The sequence below is a fragment of the Epinephelus fuscoguttatus genome, linkage group LG16, assembly GCF_011397635.1.
Source record: "Epinephelus fuscoguttatus linkage group LG16, E.fuscoguttatus.final_Chr_v1".
Lineage (NCBI taxonomy): Eukaryota > Metazoa > Chordata > Actinopteri > Perciformes > Serranidae > Epinephelus > Epinephelus fuscoguttatus.
Genome location: NC_064767.1, coordinates 12,105,067 through 12,122,878, shown reverse-complemented (window position 1 = coordinate 12,122,878; position 17,812 = coordinate 12,105,067). Strand labels below are relative to the sequence as shown.

Genomic DNA, 17,812 nt, shown 5'->3' with positions numbered 1-17,812 from the left:
CATCAGCTCCTTTCCCTATCCTCCTGTGACCCTGCGTCCTCCTATGAGTACATCACATGTTGGGTTTCCTGCACCTTATACTTAGACCCATCTTCCTTGTTCATGGACACTTTCATGCACCGTCTGGTGGTAGTAAGATCACAATGCAGTAATTCATGTTTTTAAAAAAAAAAAAAGATGGCACCCACCTCTGCCAAGTCAATCTCCATCCGATCCGGACAGTAAAGTGGACAAGGTAGAAAACCTGATCTCATTTTATGGTTGAAACTTGCTTATTTATGATTTATAGTACCAGTAGTTTGATATTGGACACAGATTTAACCATTTTTAGCAACAGTAACAAGCTAAGACATTGTTATCTACTAGTCCCAAATCCTTAGCAGAAATTAAAAATGTATACCAAACAACAGCTGTGGTCTCAGGAGGATAGACTTCATGCTTTCTGTAGTAATTAAAAGGCATAAATGCTCCAAAAATATTTAGAAAAACAGTTTATTTCTTCTCAACATGAACAGCACATCGAGTAAAGGAAACTGTCGCAGGCTTTAGGTCTTTAAAAGAAGTGTTGCTGCCAGATCCTGTCGCTTTATTGACTATTAAAAAGTCAGAATTTAAATGTTGACGTCATGATGTGTAACTTCATTATTCTGTCTGTGCAGGTTTGAGAGTTTGGAGCCAGAGATGAACAACCAGGCATCTCGGGTTGCCGTGGTGAACCAGGTTGCCAGGCAACTGATCCACAGCGGACATCCCAGCGAGAAGGAGATCAAAGCCCAGCAGGACAAACTCAACACCAGGTAATCTAACTGGGACTAAACCAGCCCTTAACTGGGATTATCAGCTCATGTACTCGGTCAGTAACAGAGTCATTGAGATTGTACGGGTAAAGAAAGTGGAATTAAACTGGAAACCAAACAGCCGCTTTAACTAGAGATAAATTCAGTTCACTTTTATGTATAAAGCCCAGTATCACAAATCACAGTTTGCCTCAGTGGCTTTACAGCATGCGACATCCCTCTGTCCTTTAGACCTGTTATTTTAGCTGCCACTTTTATTCTTTATGTATTTAAAAAATACCCTGTATTAAAGAATAATTTAACATAATTTAGACAATTTATTTAATGTTTATTTAATTTACCCATCGTCTTGATACAGCCATGGAGTTTGACACTTATGGCGTCTCTATCTGTCCGTCCGTCCGTCCGTCCAGGTGGAGTCAGTTCAGAGACCTGGTGGACCAGAAGAAAGACAGCCTGAGCTCGGCTCTCGGCGTCCAGAACTATCACCTGGAGTGTAACGAGACCAAATCCTGGATCAAAGAGAAAACCAAGGTACCAACAGCACAACAACAGTCTGCTCCCACAGTTTGAAATCCACCACAGCAGCAGAGGTTTTCAAACTGAGTTCAAGTGGGGACACAGAGACAAAGACACTGCACGAGGAAAAAGAGAAAAGAGACAGGTGCTCTCACTACAGCGTGGTTTGGTCACTGATTTGACTGCTCACTAACACGGTCAGCCATTGCAGCTGCAGCAGTGGCCGTGATATGCAGCTCATGGAGCCAATACGGTACTAACAGTACTTGAAAACACTCAGGGACTGAGAATGGATTGCTGCTGGCTGATAGCACCATGAATTCTTACCACTATCTGCCCTGTTTCAAGGTCCGATTCACAAACAGTATTGGGTCAATGACATCACAGCACAAACACGGCCATTAAGTGTTGCAGCTGAGTGCAGTTTGCCCTTTTTGTGCCTGATTGTGATCATTCATGTGGCAAAGTATAAATAATGCCTTTGGGCCAAAAACACAGCAGGCAATACGGCGACAGAGAGAAAAAGAAAACAGCTCCTGTCCTGACTGACGAGGTGCAGAAGCGTTCCCCTCAACTTCATGCAAGGACTTTAAACGTGACAGAGAGAAAACATATTTAGGATTTAATATCCCAGTCTGTCAGTGCGCCCCAACTCTGTGACAGCACTTATAATGTCACTGTAGCTGCGTGTGGCTATTAGCACTGATCTCTGTGGATTGGACTGTTTTTGCAGTGTGGCTCATTTGCATAGAGAGGAGCCAATTTCCCCCCAATTGTATGCATATTAGCTCATTTAAATTCCTGCCGATACCACAGGAGCACCGAGATGCTGTTTGCTTGGCAGTGCAGTTAGGGTGCATTTCACCCTTTGTGGGAGCTTTGAGAGTCACACAGTTTCTTTTTCTCTTATTTTTGCAGGTTTAGCAGCAAAAGCTGCACAGTCCCTCAGTGAATTTGCCCGACGGTGACAGACTGTGTCATTGTACCCCTTCTTAAAGTCATATCTCAGTCAAATCTAACCACACATGACAGGAGCCACATATTTTTAGACTCAGTGTGACCTACACTCCCAGACGATATCATTGTCTGATGTCTACGGCTAATAAACGTCCATAAACCTGTTTAGAATTTGGAGAACTTGACTGAGAATCATCATGTTTTTAAGTTTTCTTCCGCAACAAATGAACCCAGTGTTAGCTGTCTGTACATCATGGGTGCACTTTAAACAGGAGCTGCTGGTAGCTAATTTGGCAATTATTGGAGTCAGTTTACAAAATGGTTCAAGAGAGAGCTGAACTGGAGGGAGAAGCTTTTGATTTACTGGTCCGCCTACCTCACCTATGGTCATGAGCTCTCTGTAGCGACCGAGAGAATGAGGTTGCTTGGAGAAGAGCTGCTGCTCCTTCATGTCAAAAGGGGTCAGTTGAGGTGGTTCGCGCATCTGATCAGGATGCCTTCTGGGCGCCTCCTGCTGGAGGTGTTGCGAGCACGACCCACTGGTAGGAGGCCCCGGGGCAGACCCCAGATAAGCGGATGAACATGGAAATGGAAAAAAGTTTCCAAAATATAGCCGAATTCAGGTAAAAAAACAAACAAACAGGATCTATACTTCCTTAACACAGAGCATTATAATCCTCTGAACAGTAGTAAGACAAATAATAATAATAGGACTCCTTTATTACTAACTATTTGGTCTTTTGTGAGTATATTTTTTAAGGCTAAGAATGTCTCATCTGCAGGGTTCTTGACTTGTGACTTTTTCAAACTCTCATCTAACTCGCCCGTCCCTTTCTACTCGTCCTCCTTCAGGTGATCGAGTCGACCCAGGAGCTGGGGAACGACCTGGCCGGAGTCATGGCTCTGCAGAGGAAGCTGACAGGAATGGAGCGCGACCTGGCCGCCATCGGAGACAAGTTGGGAGACCTGGGGAAAGAGGCTGAGCGCTTGGCCACTGAACACCCGGACCAGTCTGAGGCCATCAAGGGACGTCTGGCTGAGATTACGACTGTCTGGGACGAGATGAAGGTAAGAGAATATCTGTCACATGAAACGATCAGGAGCTCCTAATATCTGACCTTAAAACTGTTTGAAACCATCAACAGTAAATTAAGAAAAATCTTCTAACCAAGGTCTTAACACCTACGATCGCCAGTGACCCCTCTGTTGTCTGTTTCCAGGATACCATGAAGAACCGAGAGGAGTCCCTGGGCGAGGCCAGCAAGCTGCAGCAGTTCCTGCGCGACCTGGACGACTTCCAGTCGTGGCTGTCGCGGACGCAGACGGCCATTGCCTCCGAGGACATGCCCAACACGCTGGCCGAGGCCGAGAAGCTGCTGGCCCAGCACGAAAACATCAAGAACGAGATCCGCAACTACGAAGAGGACTACCAGAAGATGCGGGACATGGGCGAGATGGTGACGCAGGGTCAGACGGACGCGCAGTACATGTTCCTACGACAGCGGCTGCAGGCGCTCGACACCGGCTGGAACGAGCTGCACAAGATGTGGGAGAACCGGCAGAACCTGCTGTCCCAGTCCCACGCTTACCAGCTGTTCCTCAGGGACACCAAGCAGGCCGAGGCCTTCCTCAACAACCAGGTAAACCTGTGATGTCATCACACCTTTGCTCTGAGCTCCATACTGTGAAAAACACGCCTGTAGTGTTTGAGTTTTTCTTCCAAAGCACATTTACAATCCTGCAGTTTGGTTTCCTGCTTTGTCTGTAACATTTGTCACTTATCAAGAGCCAGAAAATCCCAGTTTGGGTAAAATGGGATGAAACCTGTCAAGCTGAAGTGAGGCAAGCAGCAGCTTCCACACTGAGGCGGGATGGACTTAAAAAACTGTCAGTGATCCCACACTCTTTTTAATGAAAAGGATGTGCATGTAAACGTCACTGACACACTGGCTGCTGAGATTTTAAAATATCTTGCCTCCTCTCAGACTGTGCTCTGCTGTAGGCGCAGTACATTTCACTGTAGTGTGAGTTTGGATTTCAAGTGTTTTGACCACAAAGTGAACTTTCTTCTTATTGTCATACTGACACACACACACACACACATACACACACACAGACACACTGTGATGAGCAGATAAATCTCTGACTGGGCGTCCGTCCAGCCCAGCATTGTGTGGTCGACCAGATCTCACACATACTGTTCATGTGACAGGCTGTCCAGGGTGTTCACCAGCTCTCACCCAGTGCATGCTGGGATAGACTGTGACCCCACCTGACCCTGCACAGGATAAGCAGCTAAAAAAAATGGATAGAAGTAGAACTGGAACAATTAGTTGATTAATTGATGTACTGTAGAGGATTTCCTGTTTTTCTTTCTTACGTAATTGTTGACTGAATGTCTTCGTGGTTTGAACTGTTGGTCAGAATGAACCCCCCCCACAATATTTGACATCACAGTGGATATTTTTCAGATGAGTTTCTGTAGTTTTCTTCTCATATTTTCATCCACCCGGACTGGAGCTGTCTTTTTGCTATGAAAAGGTCAGAGGCTGCCACCAAGTGGTAGAAATCCTTCATTACTGCAACATGTTTAATTATTTTCTGCATTTTTTATATCATATTATCAGATAAAAAACAAGAGTCTGTTAGTGATTAACAGGACACATATACAATATAAAGGACCTCAATTTAAATGCACACATACGCTCAAATTACACTAAATGTATTTAATTTTTACCTCTCGCTCTCTCTCAGTCTCCAAGTTTCAATATTGATTTATTTAGTACAGATATTTTCACTCTGACCATCTACTCTGCCATAAAGCAGCTGAATATCAGCTCTAAACATTAACATCGCCTCTGTGTCTGTCTGTGTGTCAGGAGTACGTCCTGGCTCACACCGAGATGCCCACCACTCTGGAGGGAGCCGAGGCTGCCATCAAGAAGCAGGAGGACTTCATGACCACCATGGACGCCAACGAGGAGAAGATCAGCGGCGTGGTGGACACCGGACGCCGCCTGGTTACCGACGGCAACATAAACGCAGAGCGCATCCAGGAGAAGGTGGACTCCATCGATCAGAGGTGACCAAGATTCTGATAGTTTGTCAGTTCATGTGTGAGAAAACAGTGAATGACCATTTTATTTAAAATCATAATTAAGTCTTTCAACACTAGAATCCTCAAAGATTTGCCCGATTTTCTTTGTTTCACATGGCAGGTGTTGGGTTTTATGGGCTTTATGACGTCTTGTCAGACAAATTAAACAATTTAAGAAGTGAGTTTGTGTTCTGATAGCTTGTTGTAGGCATTTACTGGAATGAAATAAGGTGCCAGCTGCTTTAAAGGCCACAAAACCTGGTTTGACACTGTTACAGTTGAGTCCCTGGAATTCAAAGTCAGAAACACCCTCTTGTCCCTCATTAATTACCTTCTCCTAACTTCTCTGCCCCTGATCAGCTGCTCACTGACTTAGAAGTATCTTTTATTATTTCTGCAAGTACAAAAACAGGGGTGGGGACAGTTAAAAACAAGACTTACATATATCATAAATGTAATGATTTTTGTTCCACAGACATAAGAAAAACCGAGCGGCTGCCAGCGACCTGCTGACGAGGCTGAAGGACAACAGAGACCTGCAGAAGTTCCTGCAGGACTGCCAGGAGGTGAACACACATACTTAAAATAAGCTCAGAGCGCCTGGTGTTACTCAGTGGAAAGTCATCGAATCAGGAAGTGTAGCTGTTTGTTGTTCTCAGTTGAGGTCATTTGCTGTCTGTGTGTCTTCAGCTGTCTCTGTGGATCAACGAGAAGATGCTGACGGCTCAGGACATGTCGTACGACGAGGCCAGGAACCTCCACAGCAAGTGGCTCAAACACCAGGCCTTCATGGCCGAGCTGCAGTCCAACAAGGAGTGGCTGGATAAGATCGACAAGGTGGGACGACAGGAGAGGAGGAAAAGATAGATTCCTTTTCACAGCACATTGATCAGGGTCACTTTAAGGATTTGACAGAGTTCTGTTTACACTGTAACAAATCAAAGATGTCATCTGACATGAGCTATTGCTTTTAAATAAGTTAATTACAAAGTGACACAGGTGACGATCTTCCTACAAAAGCAGCCCAACAGAGCTGTCTGCAGGAGTGTCCTTTAATGCCAATAAATCCCCAAAATCTCATCCCGAGCTGCCTCAGAGTTTATGGTTGCACCAATATATCTAAAGTAAAATCTTCATCCATGATTAAATACAGAGTTTTCTCCAATACAACTTGTCGTGTTTGATATCTTTGAAAGTTTCAGGGATTCACTCGAATTTGAAATAAAGTATAGTGTGTTTGATCGAAGCTTGATCGACCTCACAGCATGAGTCTGTAACGATGGAGCTGCCAAACAGTCTTTGAGGTTGAAGAAGTTCATGTGATCAACAAACCTGATCTGAGAAAAGCGCAGATTGAGCTGAGTATTAAAAACCAACTCTGTCTTTCAGGACGGGAAGGCGCTGATGGCTGAGAAGCCGGAGACAGAGGCCATGGTCAAAGAGAAGCTGGCGTCTCTGAAGACGATGTGGGAGGACCTCGAGTCGACCACGCAGACGAAAGCCAAGTGTCTGTTTGACGCCAATAAGGCGGAGCTGTTCACTCAGAGCTGCGCCGACCTTGACAAGTGGCTAGCCAGCCTGGACGGACAGCTGCAGTCCGACGACTATGGCAAAGATCTCACCTCTGTCAACATCCTGCTCAAGAAACAGCAGGTGAGGAGGTCGAACTGGCCTGAGTGTTAAACTTCTGTGGTACTTAACAGGAATTATCAACATTAGGAGGGCAATAGTGAGGATGTTTGTGCTCCATTTTTGTCTATTTAGTCAGTATAACTAACTGTACTGACTGTAAGTGTTCATGTGTCCCTGGAAACAAACTTTAAACTTCCTGTAACGTGTCTCAGTTTGACAGCAGTTTCTCTTCCACTAAGATTCAGAGTGAAGCTGATAAACAGGAACCGAACATTTTTTATACCATTAAAATATGCGTCAAAAACATGAGACACAGGAGACGGTGAAAGTGTTGGCACGAGCTGATTTTCTCAAGTCTATAGTTCCTGTTTTTGGTCGTTCTTCTTTTACTTTCAAAATGCAGGTAAAAAAAATCTCTTAATGTTTAAGACCAAATACCTGCAGACCTAATGCTTTGGCTTTCTTTTTATCACCAACTTTTAGATGTTAACAACAATATACCTGCTAAACATTAGCATGTTAGCATCGTCTTTGTGAGCGTGTTAGCTAGGGATGCACGATAATATCGGTACATCATCTGTATCGGCTTTAAAATGAGCTATCAGAATTAGCTGACATGCTTTTTCTCATTTTGCATAATGAATGAATATCACATACATTGAAAAGCATTTTATGTCATGTCTCCATCTGCTGGTGGGCCGTCATGATAAGAGTTTGCATGTATAATATGATGTTAATTCCACAACAGAAGAGACTTGATGATCACTAAAATTAGGTCTGTAAAAAAGGGGATATATCGATATTGGTACCTGGTATTGGCCAAATAAGTTGTTATATATCAGCATGTGAGATATTGGCAAAACATCCAATATCATGCATCCCTAGTGTTAACATGTTGATGTTGGCCTTTAGCAGAAAGCACCACTGTGTCAAAGTACTTACCAATTTTTTTTAGATAAATAAAGATATGAATTATAAATACTACAACATAATACAAAACCACAGAGCTGAGCAACTGTCACTGCTACTTTCAGACCGACGCAGTTGTCATTCTCACAGCCAGGCCACATTTTGTAAACAGCAAATGTACTTACTCCCATCCGTGTGCTCATGGGCGTACAGGTCTTAAAACGAGGTGTGGTCAGGCGTGCCGCGTGTTGCAGTGGGTGACTTTGACCAACACAAATCTGATCTAGAGTCAGAGCGCTGCAGTTTTTTTCTGCTATTCAAAGGGCACATTATTCATATAGTGAGACGCGCCTACAGCAGGGTCACATGCGTACACTCTGCTTGTTACACACACAGAGATGCGTGGATGGGTTGCAGGTGGGTGAAATGACGCATCATCAATGAGGAAATATTAATTCCATTCTCTAAAATGTGAACGTAGCAGAGATCAGAGCGGAGCTGCTCTGCGACTCCCGTTAAGAGAGACACTGAGCACATTTACACTCAAGGAGCAGCGTAACTTCATTGACTGTTTCAGAAGCTGACAGTTTAGTTCTGTTTCCTCTGTCAACTGACAAAAATAAATGTTGCATAGTATTTGCTGCAGTGACGTCACTGCTCTTACTGCGTTACTCTCAGCAGGAAACCACTCGATTCTCCAATTTCAGAATCCTTCATGTAAATAGCAGTGTGCCAGCTGCAGGTGCACCTGGCTTTTAAAGTGAATGGGATGTGACACTCTGATTAGTTGAATTCATGTTACACCCAAAACACACCTGCTATGAATAAAGAGACTGATTAAACTCCTGTGCTCCTTGCGCATCACTCTAATAATCTAATATCACTCTAATGCACCGTTGAACTAGCAAAGTGGAGTTAGACATGCCCGAAATGCATTTGTGCCATTCACTTTAAACCATTCGCTATAGTTAGAATAAAGCCCACTGTCCTTTGCACACTTCCTCCTTCACTTTAAGCCCCAAACAATCCTCAGAAATCACATAACTCGTCTGAGGTATTAGCAAAGACCCAGAGGTATTATTTAATTCCACCCAGACACGTAACTCTAAATAGACTTTTTTTTATCATAGTAACGGACAGTGTTTGATTGAATATGAATGTGTTGCTGCTGTCTGACCTATTTTTGCAAAACAGTTTCACAATGCAGAGAAATGTGATCCAAGCTCTTGAATTCCTGAAAGGAACCTCTTCAGTAATTTCTCCGTTTTTCCAGTCATGAAAGGAGAGTCGCTTTTCTCACCACGCTTTACATAATCCGTCCACTGGTGCTCACACACTCACTCTCACACTCCAGTCACACAGCAGTTACGTAATCTTTCATTTGATGTGTTACGAGCCTGCACCCAGTCTGAGAAATGCTCGGTGTGTGTGTGTGTGTGTGTGTTTTTGTGTGTGTGTCCACCAGTAACAGAGAGTGTGAAGCCGTCTGAAGGATGACGTTGGTATTTTCAGTCTATTAGAGCAGCTTCGATTCTCTTATCAGCCGTCTTTTCTTTAGATCTGCGCTGTAATGTCTGTGTGTGTGTGTGTGTGTGTGTGTGTGTGTGTGTGTAGTGATGTGTTAGAGGGAGATTATTAGCAGAGTGTTTGATCTGTTGTACAGTGAGAGCGAGGAGAGAAAAGATCCCTCTCCTCCTCCTCCTCCTCCTCGTCTTCCTCTCTGCTCTCATTTGAACCCAGACTCCACCTTTTTTTGTGTTTTTACTCTCTCGTGAAGCCGACTGTTATTACACCGTCTGGCTGCTGAAAGATGACCATCACTTTGATTTGATTTTAGAGCTTTTTGGTTTTGATACCAGTGAAGTATTTCCGGGAGGCTAACACAGATCTCAAGAAGAAGAGAAGAGAAGATGAGGCCTCTGAAGCATCTTTAATCTTTGTAACAGCTGTTTTTCTCCTATTTTTTTTTTTACTTTCTATTATTTTATTTATTTTTGTTTGACTCTTCTGTAACAGTTAATTTTTTTTTAATTTTGTATATTTAATTTTTAATTTTATTTAACTTTTGCTTTCATTGATTTCAGTTGTTGGGGTTTTTTTTTTTTTTTTACTATTGCAATTTTTCTTAAAAATAATTGTCACCAAAATGTTTTTGGAGGTATTTATTTTTTTCTTTATTTTATTTTATTTTATTTATTTTTTTTATTTATTGTATTTTATTTTTTTATTTTAAAGTTTTTTGTTTTTGCTTTCGGCTGCATCACTTGGTATTCTCCAGCAGATTTATCTTGCTCAGTTGCAAGATATTGGCTTCTGAGGAAGACCATGAGCTGTGGTTGAGAGCTCTGGAAATAGCTTAGTAAATGGACTTTGAGAAAAGATGTGAAAATGGCTTTGTCTTAAATTCCATTTTACATTGTAGTTCACTGATATTTTGCATTATTGTTTTTAAATATTTTTGTTTTTGATTTAAACTCTTTTGTATTTTGTATGAACTTACACAATTTAATTTACACTTCTTAACATTTTTTCAGACTTAATTTCTGTGTGTTTTTACCTCACATGTATCAGTATCTGTTTGACTTCTCCTTGTCTGACCTGTGACCCATTCTCCCGCAGATCCTGGAGAGCCAGGTGGAGGTGCGTCAGAAGGAGGTGGGGGAGCTGCAGAGCCAGTCGCAGGCCCTCAGTCAGGAGGGGAAAGGCTCGGAGGAGGTGGACGGCCAGAGGATCGGCGTGGAGAACAGGTTCCACGCCCTCCAGGCACCACTGAAGAAGAGACGAGAAAACCTCATGGCCTCCCGCGAGATCCACCAGTTCAACAGGGACGTGGAGGACGAGATCGTAAGTGGAGCGTCTTTGACCTTTAACCCTGCCGGTACAGGAAGTAAATGTATTATACTGTTGAACTCAGTGTGATCAGAGCTGGGTGATGGACAGGTCAATGTAGATCATCTGCATGTTTCACAGAAATGGGACTGGAAACGGAAACTAATTTTAGAAGTGTTAATAGGGGAGGTAGATATATTTTGTAGTAGAAGTAGTAGTAGTAGTAGAATAAGCTCTGGTATTAGCAGTGAAAGTATTATTAGTAACTGCTGCAACTTTTATCGCAGTAGTAGTAATGAAGTTGTTATAGTAGTAATAAAAGTTGGAGCATCATTTGCAGTACTAACAGGATCAGAAGTAGTAGTAGTAGCAGGAGTATTAGCACCATCGTTAGCAGCATTAGAGGTAGCAGCAGTAGTACTATGAGTAGCAATATTAATAGTAGTCAGTTGGGCTGTTGCATTTGTGGGGTTTCAAAGCTTCAGTGAGAACTCTTCGCAATATTCAAAGCTTCACCGGGGTTCAACACAGGCTGTCATGCTTTCTTCAGACTTGTGGTTATTATTTATTTCCTTTGCTGTTATTTCAATGAAGAGTCTAACGAGAGACGAGGACATGAATCGGACTTTGAGTAATTCCGTTTTATCTGATTTGAGGTACAGTGAAGCATTAAGGCCACAGCATTTGAAGTTTATGAACTTGGGAAGCTTACTAGACACATGAGAAGGTGGCATTTAGTATAAAGTGCTGAAAAACTCATTCATTCTACTCATTTTAGATGATAATTTGGTAAGTGGACGGTGTTTTGTTGGGGATGTCACAGGCAACATTTTAAAGTAAAATGGCAAAATATATGGACTAAAATATATATGTATAAAAAAACCCCAAAAGCATTCAAATATTGATATGGACATCAGTTGCCATGGTGATGATACATGCTTAAAGCTTCAAAGCATTCGGGACAGCCCTAGTAGTCAGCAGTGGTATAACTAGTAACAGGAGTTGTAGCAGTACTGGTGTCAGCAGTGAAAGTAGTACTCACAGTAATTGCACCTGTTAGCGCAGTGTTTGCATCATTAGTTTCTGTGTCAATTTTAGCAACAGTAGTGAGGCTACAACTCACTGGAGCTGTCGTAGTTGTAGTAGCAATATTATGATAGATAGAAATGCTAATAGCATTAGTAGAATGAGCAGTAGTAACAATAATGTGAAATTCTTTCTCATCAGAAGCAGCACTGATAAAAAAAAACGGTGTCAGGGTGATTGTATCAGCAGCAGCAGCAGTAGCAGCGGTGGTGGTGGTAGTAGTAACCATAGCAGTAATAACAGTAGTAATGATGGGAGTGTTGGTAGCGAAGTTCTTCTCTTTAGAAGCAGCATTTAGGAAAATGGGTCACAGTGTTCATATCAAAACCGCACTGCACCACAAATTATAATGATGTGTGTGTGTCTGTGTGTGTGTGTGTGTCTTCAGCTGTGGGTTGAGGAGAGGATGCCTCTGGCCACATCGACCGACCATGGACACAACCTGCAGACTGTACAGATGCTCATCAAGAAGAACCAGGTACACACACACCTCTACAGATATATGAAAGTAACTAACTGCTGAAAATGATCTAAATCCATTATCTTGACCTCTGACCCTCACAGACCCTGCAGAAGGAGATCCAGGGTCACCAGCCGCGCTACGACGACATCTTCGAACGCAGCCAGCACGTCCTGAGGAAAGACAGCCCGACGGCCGAGTTCATTCGCCAGCGCCTCGCCGAGCTCCAGTCGCTATGGGATCAGATCAAGAAGGAGACGGAGAAGCGTCACACCCGCCTCAACGAGGCCCACAAGGCCCAGCAGTACTACTTCGACGCTGCAGAGGCTGAGGCCTGGATGAGCGAACAGGAGCTCTACATGATGTCAGAGGAGAAGGCCAAGGTGAGAGCAGGGGTTGGGGGTCAGGGGTTAGCATGAGGAGAGGAAACAGCAGTGGGGCAAGGCTATTCAAGAGAAGGCTGAGACATGGGGTCAAACATGGGGGGATTGCACATGTGCAGTAACATCTGGTTGGCACTTATCCAGGAAGTTAGCCTTTAGCTCTATTGTTTAAAAAAAAAAATTAATTAATTAATTAATTAATTTAAGGAAAGTTTTAGAAGTAAAAGTACTCACTGCAGAAAATCCTCAAAATAATTAAAAATAAATTTAAATAATTAAAAGCAAAAAGCAGCAAATCTTCACATTTGAGAAGCTGGAGCCATAGACGGTAAGAAGATGGACGACGTGACAGCTCCCCAAAGTGAAGCCAAAACATCTCGATCACTGGCTGCAGTATGGGTCGTAACCCCCGCCCCCTCCATGTTAGCAGATTGGACATGAGCTTAACTTTCATTCACTCCTTCATCCTGATAGGGGTCCCAGCTGACATTGGGTGAGAGGCAGGGCACACCCTGGACAGATCACCAGACTATCACAGGGCTGACACATAGAGACAGACAACCATTCACACTCACATTCACACCTACGGACAATTTAGAGTCACCAATTAACCTGCATGTCTTTGGACTGTGGGAGGAAGCTGGAGTACCTGGAGGAAACCCACACTGACACTGGTAGAACATGCACATCATGATTGACAGCTGTGTGTGTCAATCGGTGTACTCACAATTGAGTCTGGTGGGTGTACGGGTGGACCTCAATACTGTGGCTCCACTTCCTGATCATTACTGCCCACATCCAGGATGTTTTGGCTTCATTTTTGTACAGTGGGAGGAAGTGGAGGCGCGTAGTGCATCTTTATATACAGTCTGTGGCTGAATGAAACTAAAATGTTCTTGCATGAAAAATAGCTTAAACAAGTAACAAAATAGTTGCCAGTTCATTACTGTCAACCCGCTAATTGATTCGGCTGTACATGTATAAACTGTTGATGTGTTGACTTTGCATCATTTCATCATATTTATTAAAATCCCAGATGATATTTTTCATTCCTTCTTACATTTAATGTGCTTAAGATAATAATTGTTATGTACGGTTAACTGACTTAGCCAGTCTTTCGTCTTAAATGTCCTCAAACAGCCACTGTACAGAGGATAAACCCTCTATATTTACTGTAATAACGTGAATTTTCCTTTAGCGCCACCTTCAGGACAAACTTATTATTTTTTTCTCACTAATGACAAAGATCTGAGAACAGAAAAGTTGATTCTCCATCTCATTCATCAGATGAGTGTTAATGAATGTCACAGCCTCACTCACAGGACCGTAATGAAGTCTCGTTAGCTGATTAAAGCTGATGAGCTTCGGGTCAAACAGAGTCTCACAGATTAAAAGTATTATTCATCACACACGCCACAGTGTTGTATTCAGGATGGTTTCTGTGCTCTGGGGCTCAGGGACTTCCTGTTTCTCTGCTTTAGTTTTAGTCCACCTGCCAGTTCCTCAGTTTGTGGGTTTCTATTAGTTTGGTCAGTCGGTGTTGGTGTCAGGCTGTTTGTGCTGGTCAGTATGCTTCTAAGAAATACTCTGATTGATAACTGACAGGAAAGCTTCTCACTCTGAGTACAGGTGATGGTTTTAGTCATATTGAATTTGATCTGAGAGGTTTTTGTATTCATGATGTTACATGCATGTACCGTAGGGATTATCTCTTTCAGTTTTTAAAGGTCAAACCTTTCATTGTAGTATTTAACAAATGACAGTCTGGGAATCAGCTCTCTGCTGAGGTTTGAACTAATCGGTTAAGTTGGTAAATTAGTCGTTGAGTTTCACGGCTCCAGACTAACTCTTTTTAGTACGAGCACTGAAGCTCCTAACTGAAAAATTTCTCTCTTCGTCTTATCTTGTTTCTCCATCTCTGCTTTTTATTTTTCTAACTCTCTCCAGCTCTCATTTTTCTTTCCACTTCCCTTCCTCCTCAGTGTTTTCTCTGCTGCGATTCTTTCTTCCTCTGTTGAATTCAACGTGACAACAGAATAACAAGAGAAACTCTGTGTGTGTCTCTCAGGACGAGCAGAGTTCGGTGGCCATGCTGAAGAAGCACCAGATCCTGGAGCAGGCGGTGGAGGATTACGCCGACACCGTCCACCAGCTCTCCAGCACCAGCCGGGGCCTGGTGGCCGCCGAACACCCCGACAGGTGAGGAGGGAGGGCGGGGGGAATATCAGGTCAGAGGTCAAGGGTTACATGTAACGAAGAGAGGGGGGAAATGAGGAGTGAAGCAAAGTAAAGAAAATAAGGCTAAAGTGAGGGGATAAGAAATGAAAGGGTGAAGAGAAGGAGGTGTATATGAATGAAAGGAAACCAAAGTATGAGTGGATAGGGAAGGAAGGAAACAAGAAGGAACAAAGGAAGACTGCAAGGAGGGAGAACAAAGATGGAAATAAACAATGAATCCTAATTTTCTCTCCTCCTCCTCGTCATCATGCAGTGAGCGTATCGGCATGCGTCAGTCTCAGGTGGACAAGCTGTACGCCGGGCTCAAGGACTTGTCAGAGGAGCGTCGGGGGAAACTGGACGAGCGATTCCGTCTCTTCCAGCTGAACCGGGAGGTGGACGACCTGGAGCAGTGGATCGCAGAGAGGGAGGTGGTGGCCGGATCTCACGAGCTGGGACAGGACTACGAGCACGTCACCGTTAGTACAACACATGTTTCATTACATTCTCAAAAACTCTCAGTGCTGGAGACTGTAAGTTGTTTTTAGGACAGTTTGTTTATCAGAGAGTAGAGACAAGTTATTTTCTCCTCTGTAAAATGTTCCATTTAGTTACATAATGTATGTCAGTATCATTTAAAATTTGTCATTTAGATTCTAGAAATCATGACCCGGTTACTCAAGATAATCCACGGACCTTGTTTTTGGCAGCATCATGTAGGAAGTATTTTCTTTCTACTGAACTACACCCACCAACTGTATCACCGTGCAAAAGGAAGTGAGCATCTACTGCTAGCTCACCTAGCACCACTGAGCTAGCTAATGTTGTTTGTTTTTTGGTTTTAATCCTAACTTTGGTCCTTCAGATGCTGCAGGAGCGCTTCAGAGAATTCGCCCGTGACACCGGGAACATTGGCCAGGAGCGAGTGGACACCGTCAACCGGCAGGCGGATGAGCTGATCAACACCGGCCACAGTGACGCCGCCACCATTGCAGAGTGGAAGGACGGTCTGAACGAGGCCTGGGCCGACCTGCTGGAGCTCATCGACACCCGGACGCAGATCCTCGCCGCCTCCTATGAACTCCACAAATTCTACCACGACGCCAAGGAGATCCTCAACCGCATCCTGGACAAACACAAGAAGCTCCCGGAGGAGCTGGGCCGCGACCAGAACACAGTGGAGACCCTGCAGAGGATGCACACCACCTTTGAACACGACATCCAGGCGCTGGGAACACAGGTACGTGAAACACATCCAGCTTTTCATACAAGGATTGAAACAAGGAAGCAAGCTGCACTGTAACAAGTGAAGTATTCCTGTGTACTTTGGGTCAGAAGTTCAGTGCCCTCGTGGCCCCTGTTCAGTTCAGAACTGAAGAAGCTTCTTGTATGAGAGGCAAAACGATATAGCACTTAAGATTAGTACTAGCCAATCAGCAGCAGAGTGGATCTTTGAGGAGTGGAGTGCATGTGGCTCTGATAACGATGGCTGCGAAAGATGAAAATTTGGCATGTGCATGAGAGGGTACTTTTACATCTCCAAAAACCTCTCCTGCACATTATTACTAGTATGTGATTGGTTAAGCTACCACATGCCAACAGTGGCATGTGTTCCTGAGTTTGCTGACCCCTGATCTAGAGCATCACAGGAGAAAACTCTCAATTAAAGACATATTTTTGAGCCAGCACCTCACTAGAAGAGGTTTGTGTTTCCCCTGGTTTAGGACAATCTCAGTAAAAACACAACATAAAAAAAGTGACATTGTTTTAGGCAGGATGATGTGAAAACGTGACCTGAAAGTCCCACTTTTTGGGACGTTCTCAGCATGGGCTTTCCAGCTTGTGACATCGGAGCTAACACATGATTCAGTCTTTTCATCCAAGCCTCTCTTTTGTTTTCAGGTGCGGCAGCTTCAGGAGGACGCAGTTCGTCTGCAGTCTGCTTACGCTGGAGATAAAGCTGACGACATCCAGAAGCGAGAAGGAGAGGTGAGTTAGGAAGCAGTGAAACAGAAAGCACATCAGGACTTGGCTCAGTTTACTTTGAACTCTAAATAAATCTGAGTCTCAGTATTCCTGCTGCAGGAACCAGAGATGGAAAAACTATCTATATTTCAGTCTGTTTCTTACACATGAACATGGTGGAAAACCTCCTTCTTTCAGTGACTGAACTGAAAGTGAACTGAACATTGCACTGATGTGAATGAAGTCACTGTAAAAGGCTCTGTTCCTCATGCATGCTGCACTGCTGCTGCACTAACTTTGCACTGTTCCTCCGCCCCGGAAAGGAGCTGTTTGGAAAATAAATCATTTATAGGTGGTCAGTTAGAGTCTGTTTCCCAGAGAGGAGAATCTTAGATACGATATTTAATATGCTTGTGCAAGGTTGACAAAAGATGCTAAAACGTGACGTGCTGTTCTTCAAATCATCCAAAGTGATTTTAATAATAATCATACAACAAGCTGTAGATTATAAACACATAATAAAACCTTACAGGGCATGGTCAAAATGCAGGAAACACCATGATAGAGTTTTCTCGCTAATGGTTCTTCACACAGAGGGAACAGTAGTGTTCCTATGAACTTCACTTATGCCCAGAAGGAAACCCAGTTTTTTTTATAGATCCGTTCAGCTGAAAAGCGATTTCTCTCTGAATCTTCAAGGTTTAAATAGAATAAAGTATATTCAGTAAATTGCGAAGAATAAGGTTGTAAAACTGTTGAGCCAGTTTGAATATGTTTTATCTTTGACCTTTCCTGACAGTGTTTTAAAGTGTTTGTTTAAGCATCGTTTACCACATTTTCCAGCACTGGAAAGGATTTGCATTATTTTGATATTGTAAGCTGTTGGAGGGCCTGACATGTACTTACATTTTTGAGGAGGTGAACACCCTCAGAGCCAACCCAGTAGCCACTATAGGCTTTA

At 43.4% G+C, this 17,812-nt stretch overlaps 1 protein-coding gene across 2 annotated transcripts in view; it reads left to right on the top strand.

Moving 5' to 3' along the window:
• Positions 1 to 17,812, top strand: part of LOC125904062 (spectrin beta chain, non-erythrocytic 1) — a 166,887-nt gene that overhangs the window by 127,469 nt on the left and 21,606 nt on the right. For both annotated transcript variants that reach the window (XM_049601303.1, XM_049601302.1), the window contains 15 exons: positions 660 to 797; positions 1,211 to 1,331; positions 3,126 to 3,341; positions 3,494 to 3,913; positions 5,153 to 5,355; positions 5,846 to 5,936; positions 6,061 to 6,207; positions 6,760 to 7,023; positions 10,531 to 10,755; positions 12,215 to 12,304; positions 12,391 to 12,669; positions 14,738 to 14,868; positions 15,161 to 15,365; positions 15,752 to 16,126; positions 16,789 to 16,875. In XM_049601303.1, the coding sequence (XP_049457260.1) occupies positions 660 to 797; positions 1,211 to 1,331; positions 3,126 to 3,341; positions 3,494 to 3,913; positions 5,153 to 5,355; positions 5,846 to 5,936; positions 6,061 to 6,207; positions 6,760 to 7,023; positions 10,531 to 10,755; positions 12,215 to 12,304; positions 12,391 to 12,669; positions 14,738 to 14,868; positions 15,161 to 15,365; positions 15,752 to 16,126; positions 16,789 to 16,875 (2,992 nt within the window). The remainder of the gene's footprint in view (positions 1 to 659; positions 798 to 1,210; positions 1,332 to 3,125; positions 3,342 to 3,493; positions 3,914 to 5,152; positions 5,356 to 5,845; positions 5,937 to 6,060; positions 6,208 to 6,759; positions 7,024 to 10,530; positions 10,756 to 12,214; positions 12,305 to 12,390; positions 12,670 to 14,737; positions 14,869 to 15,160; positions 15,366 to 15,751; positions 16,127 to 16,788; positions 16,876 to 17,812) is intronic.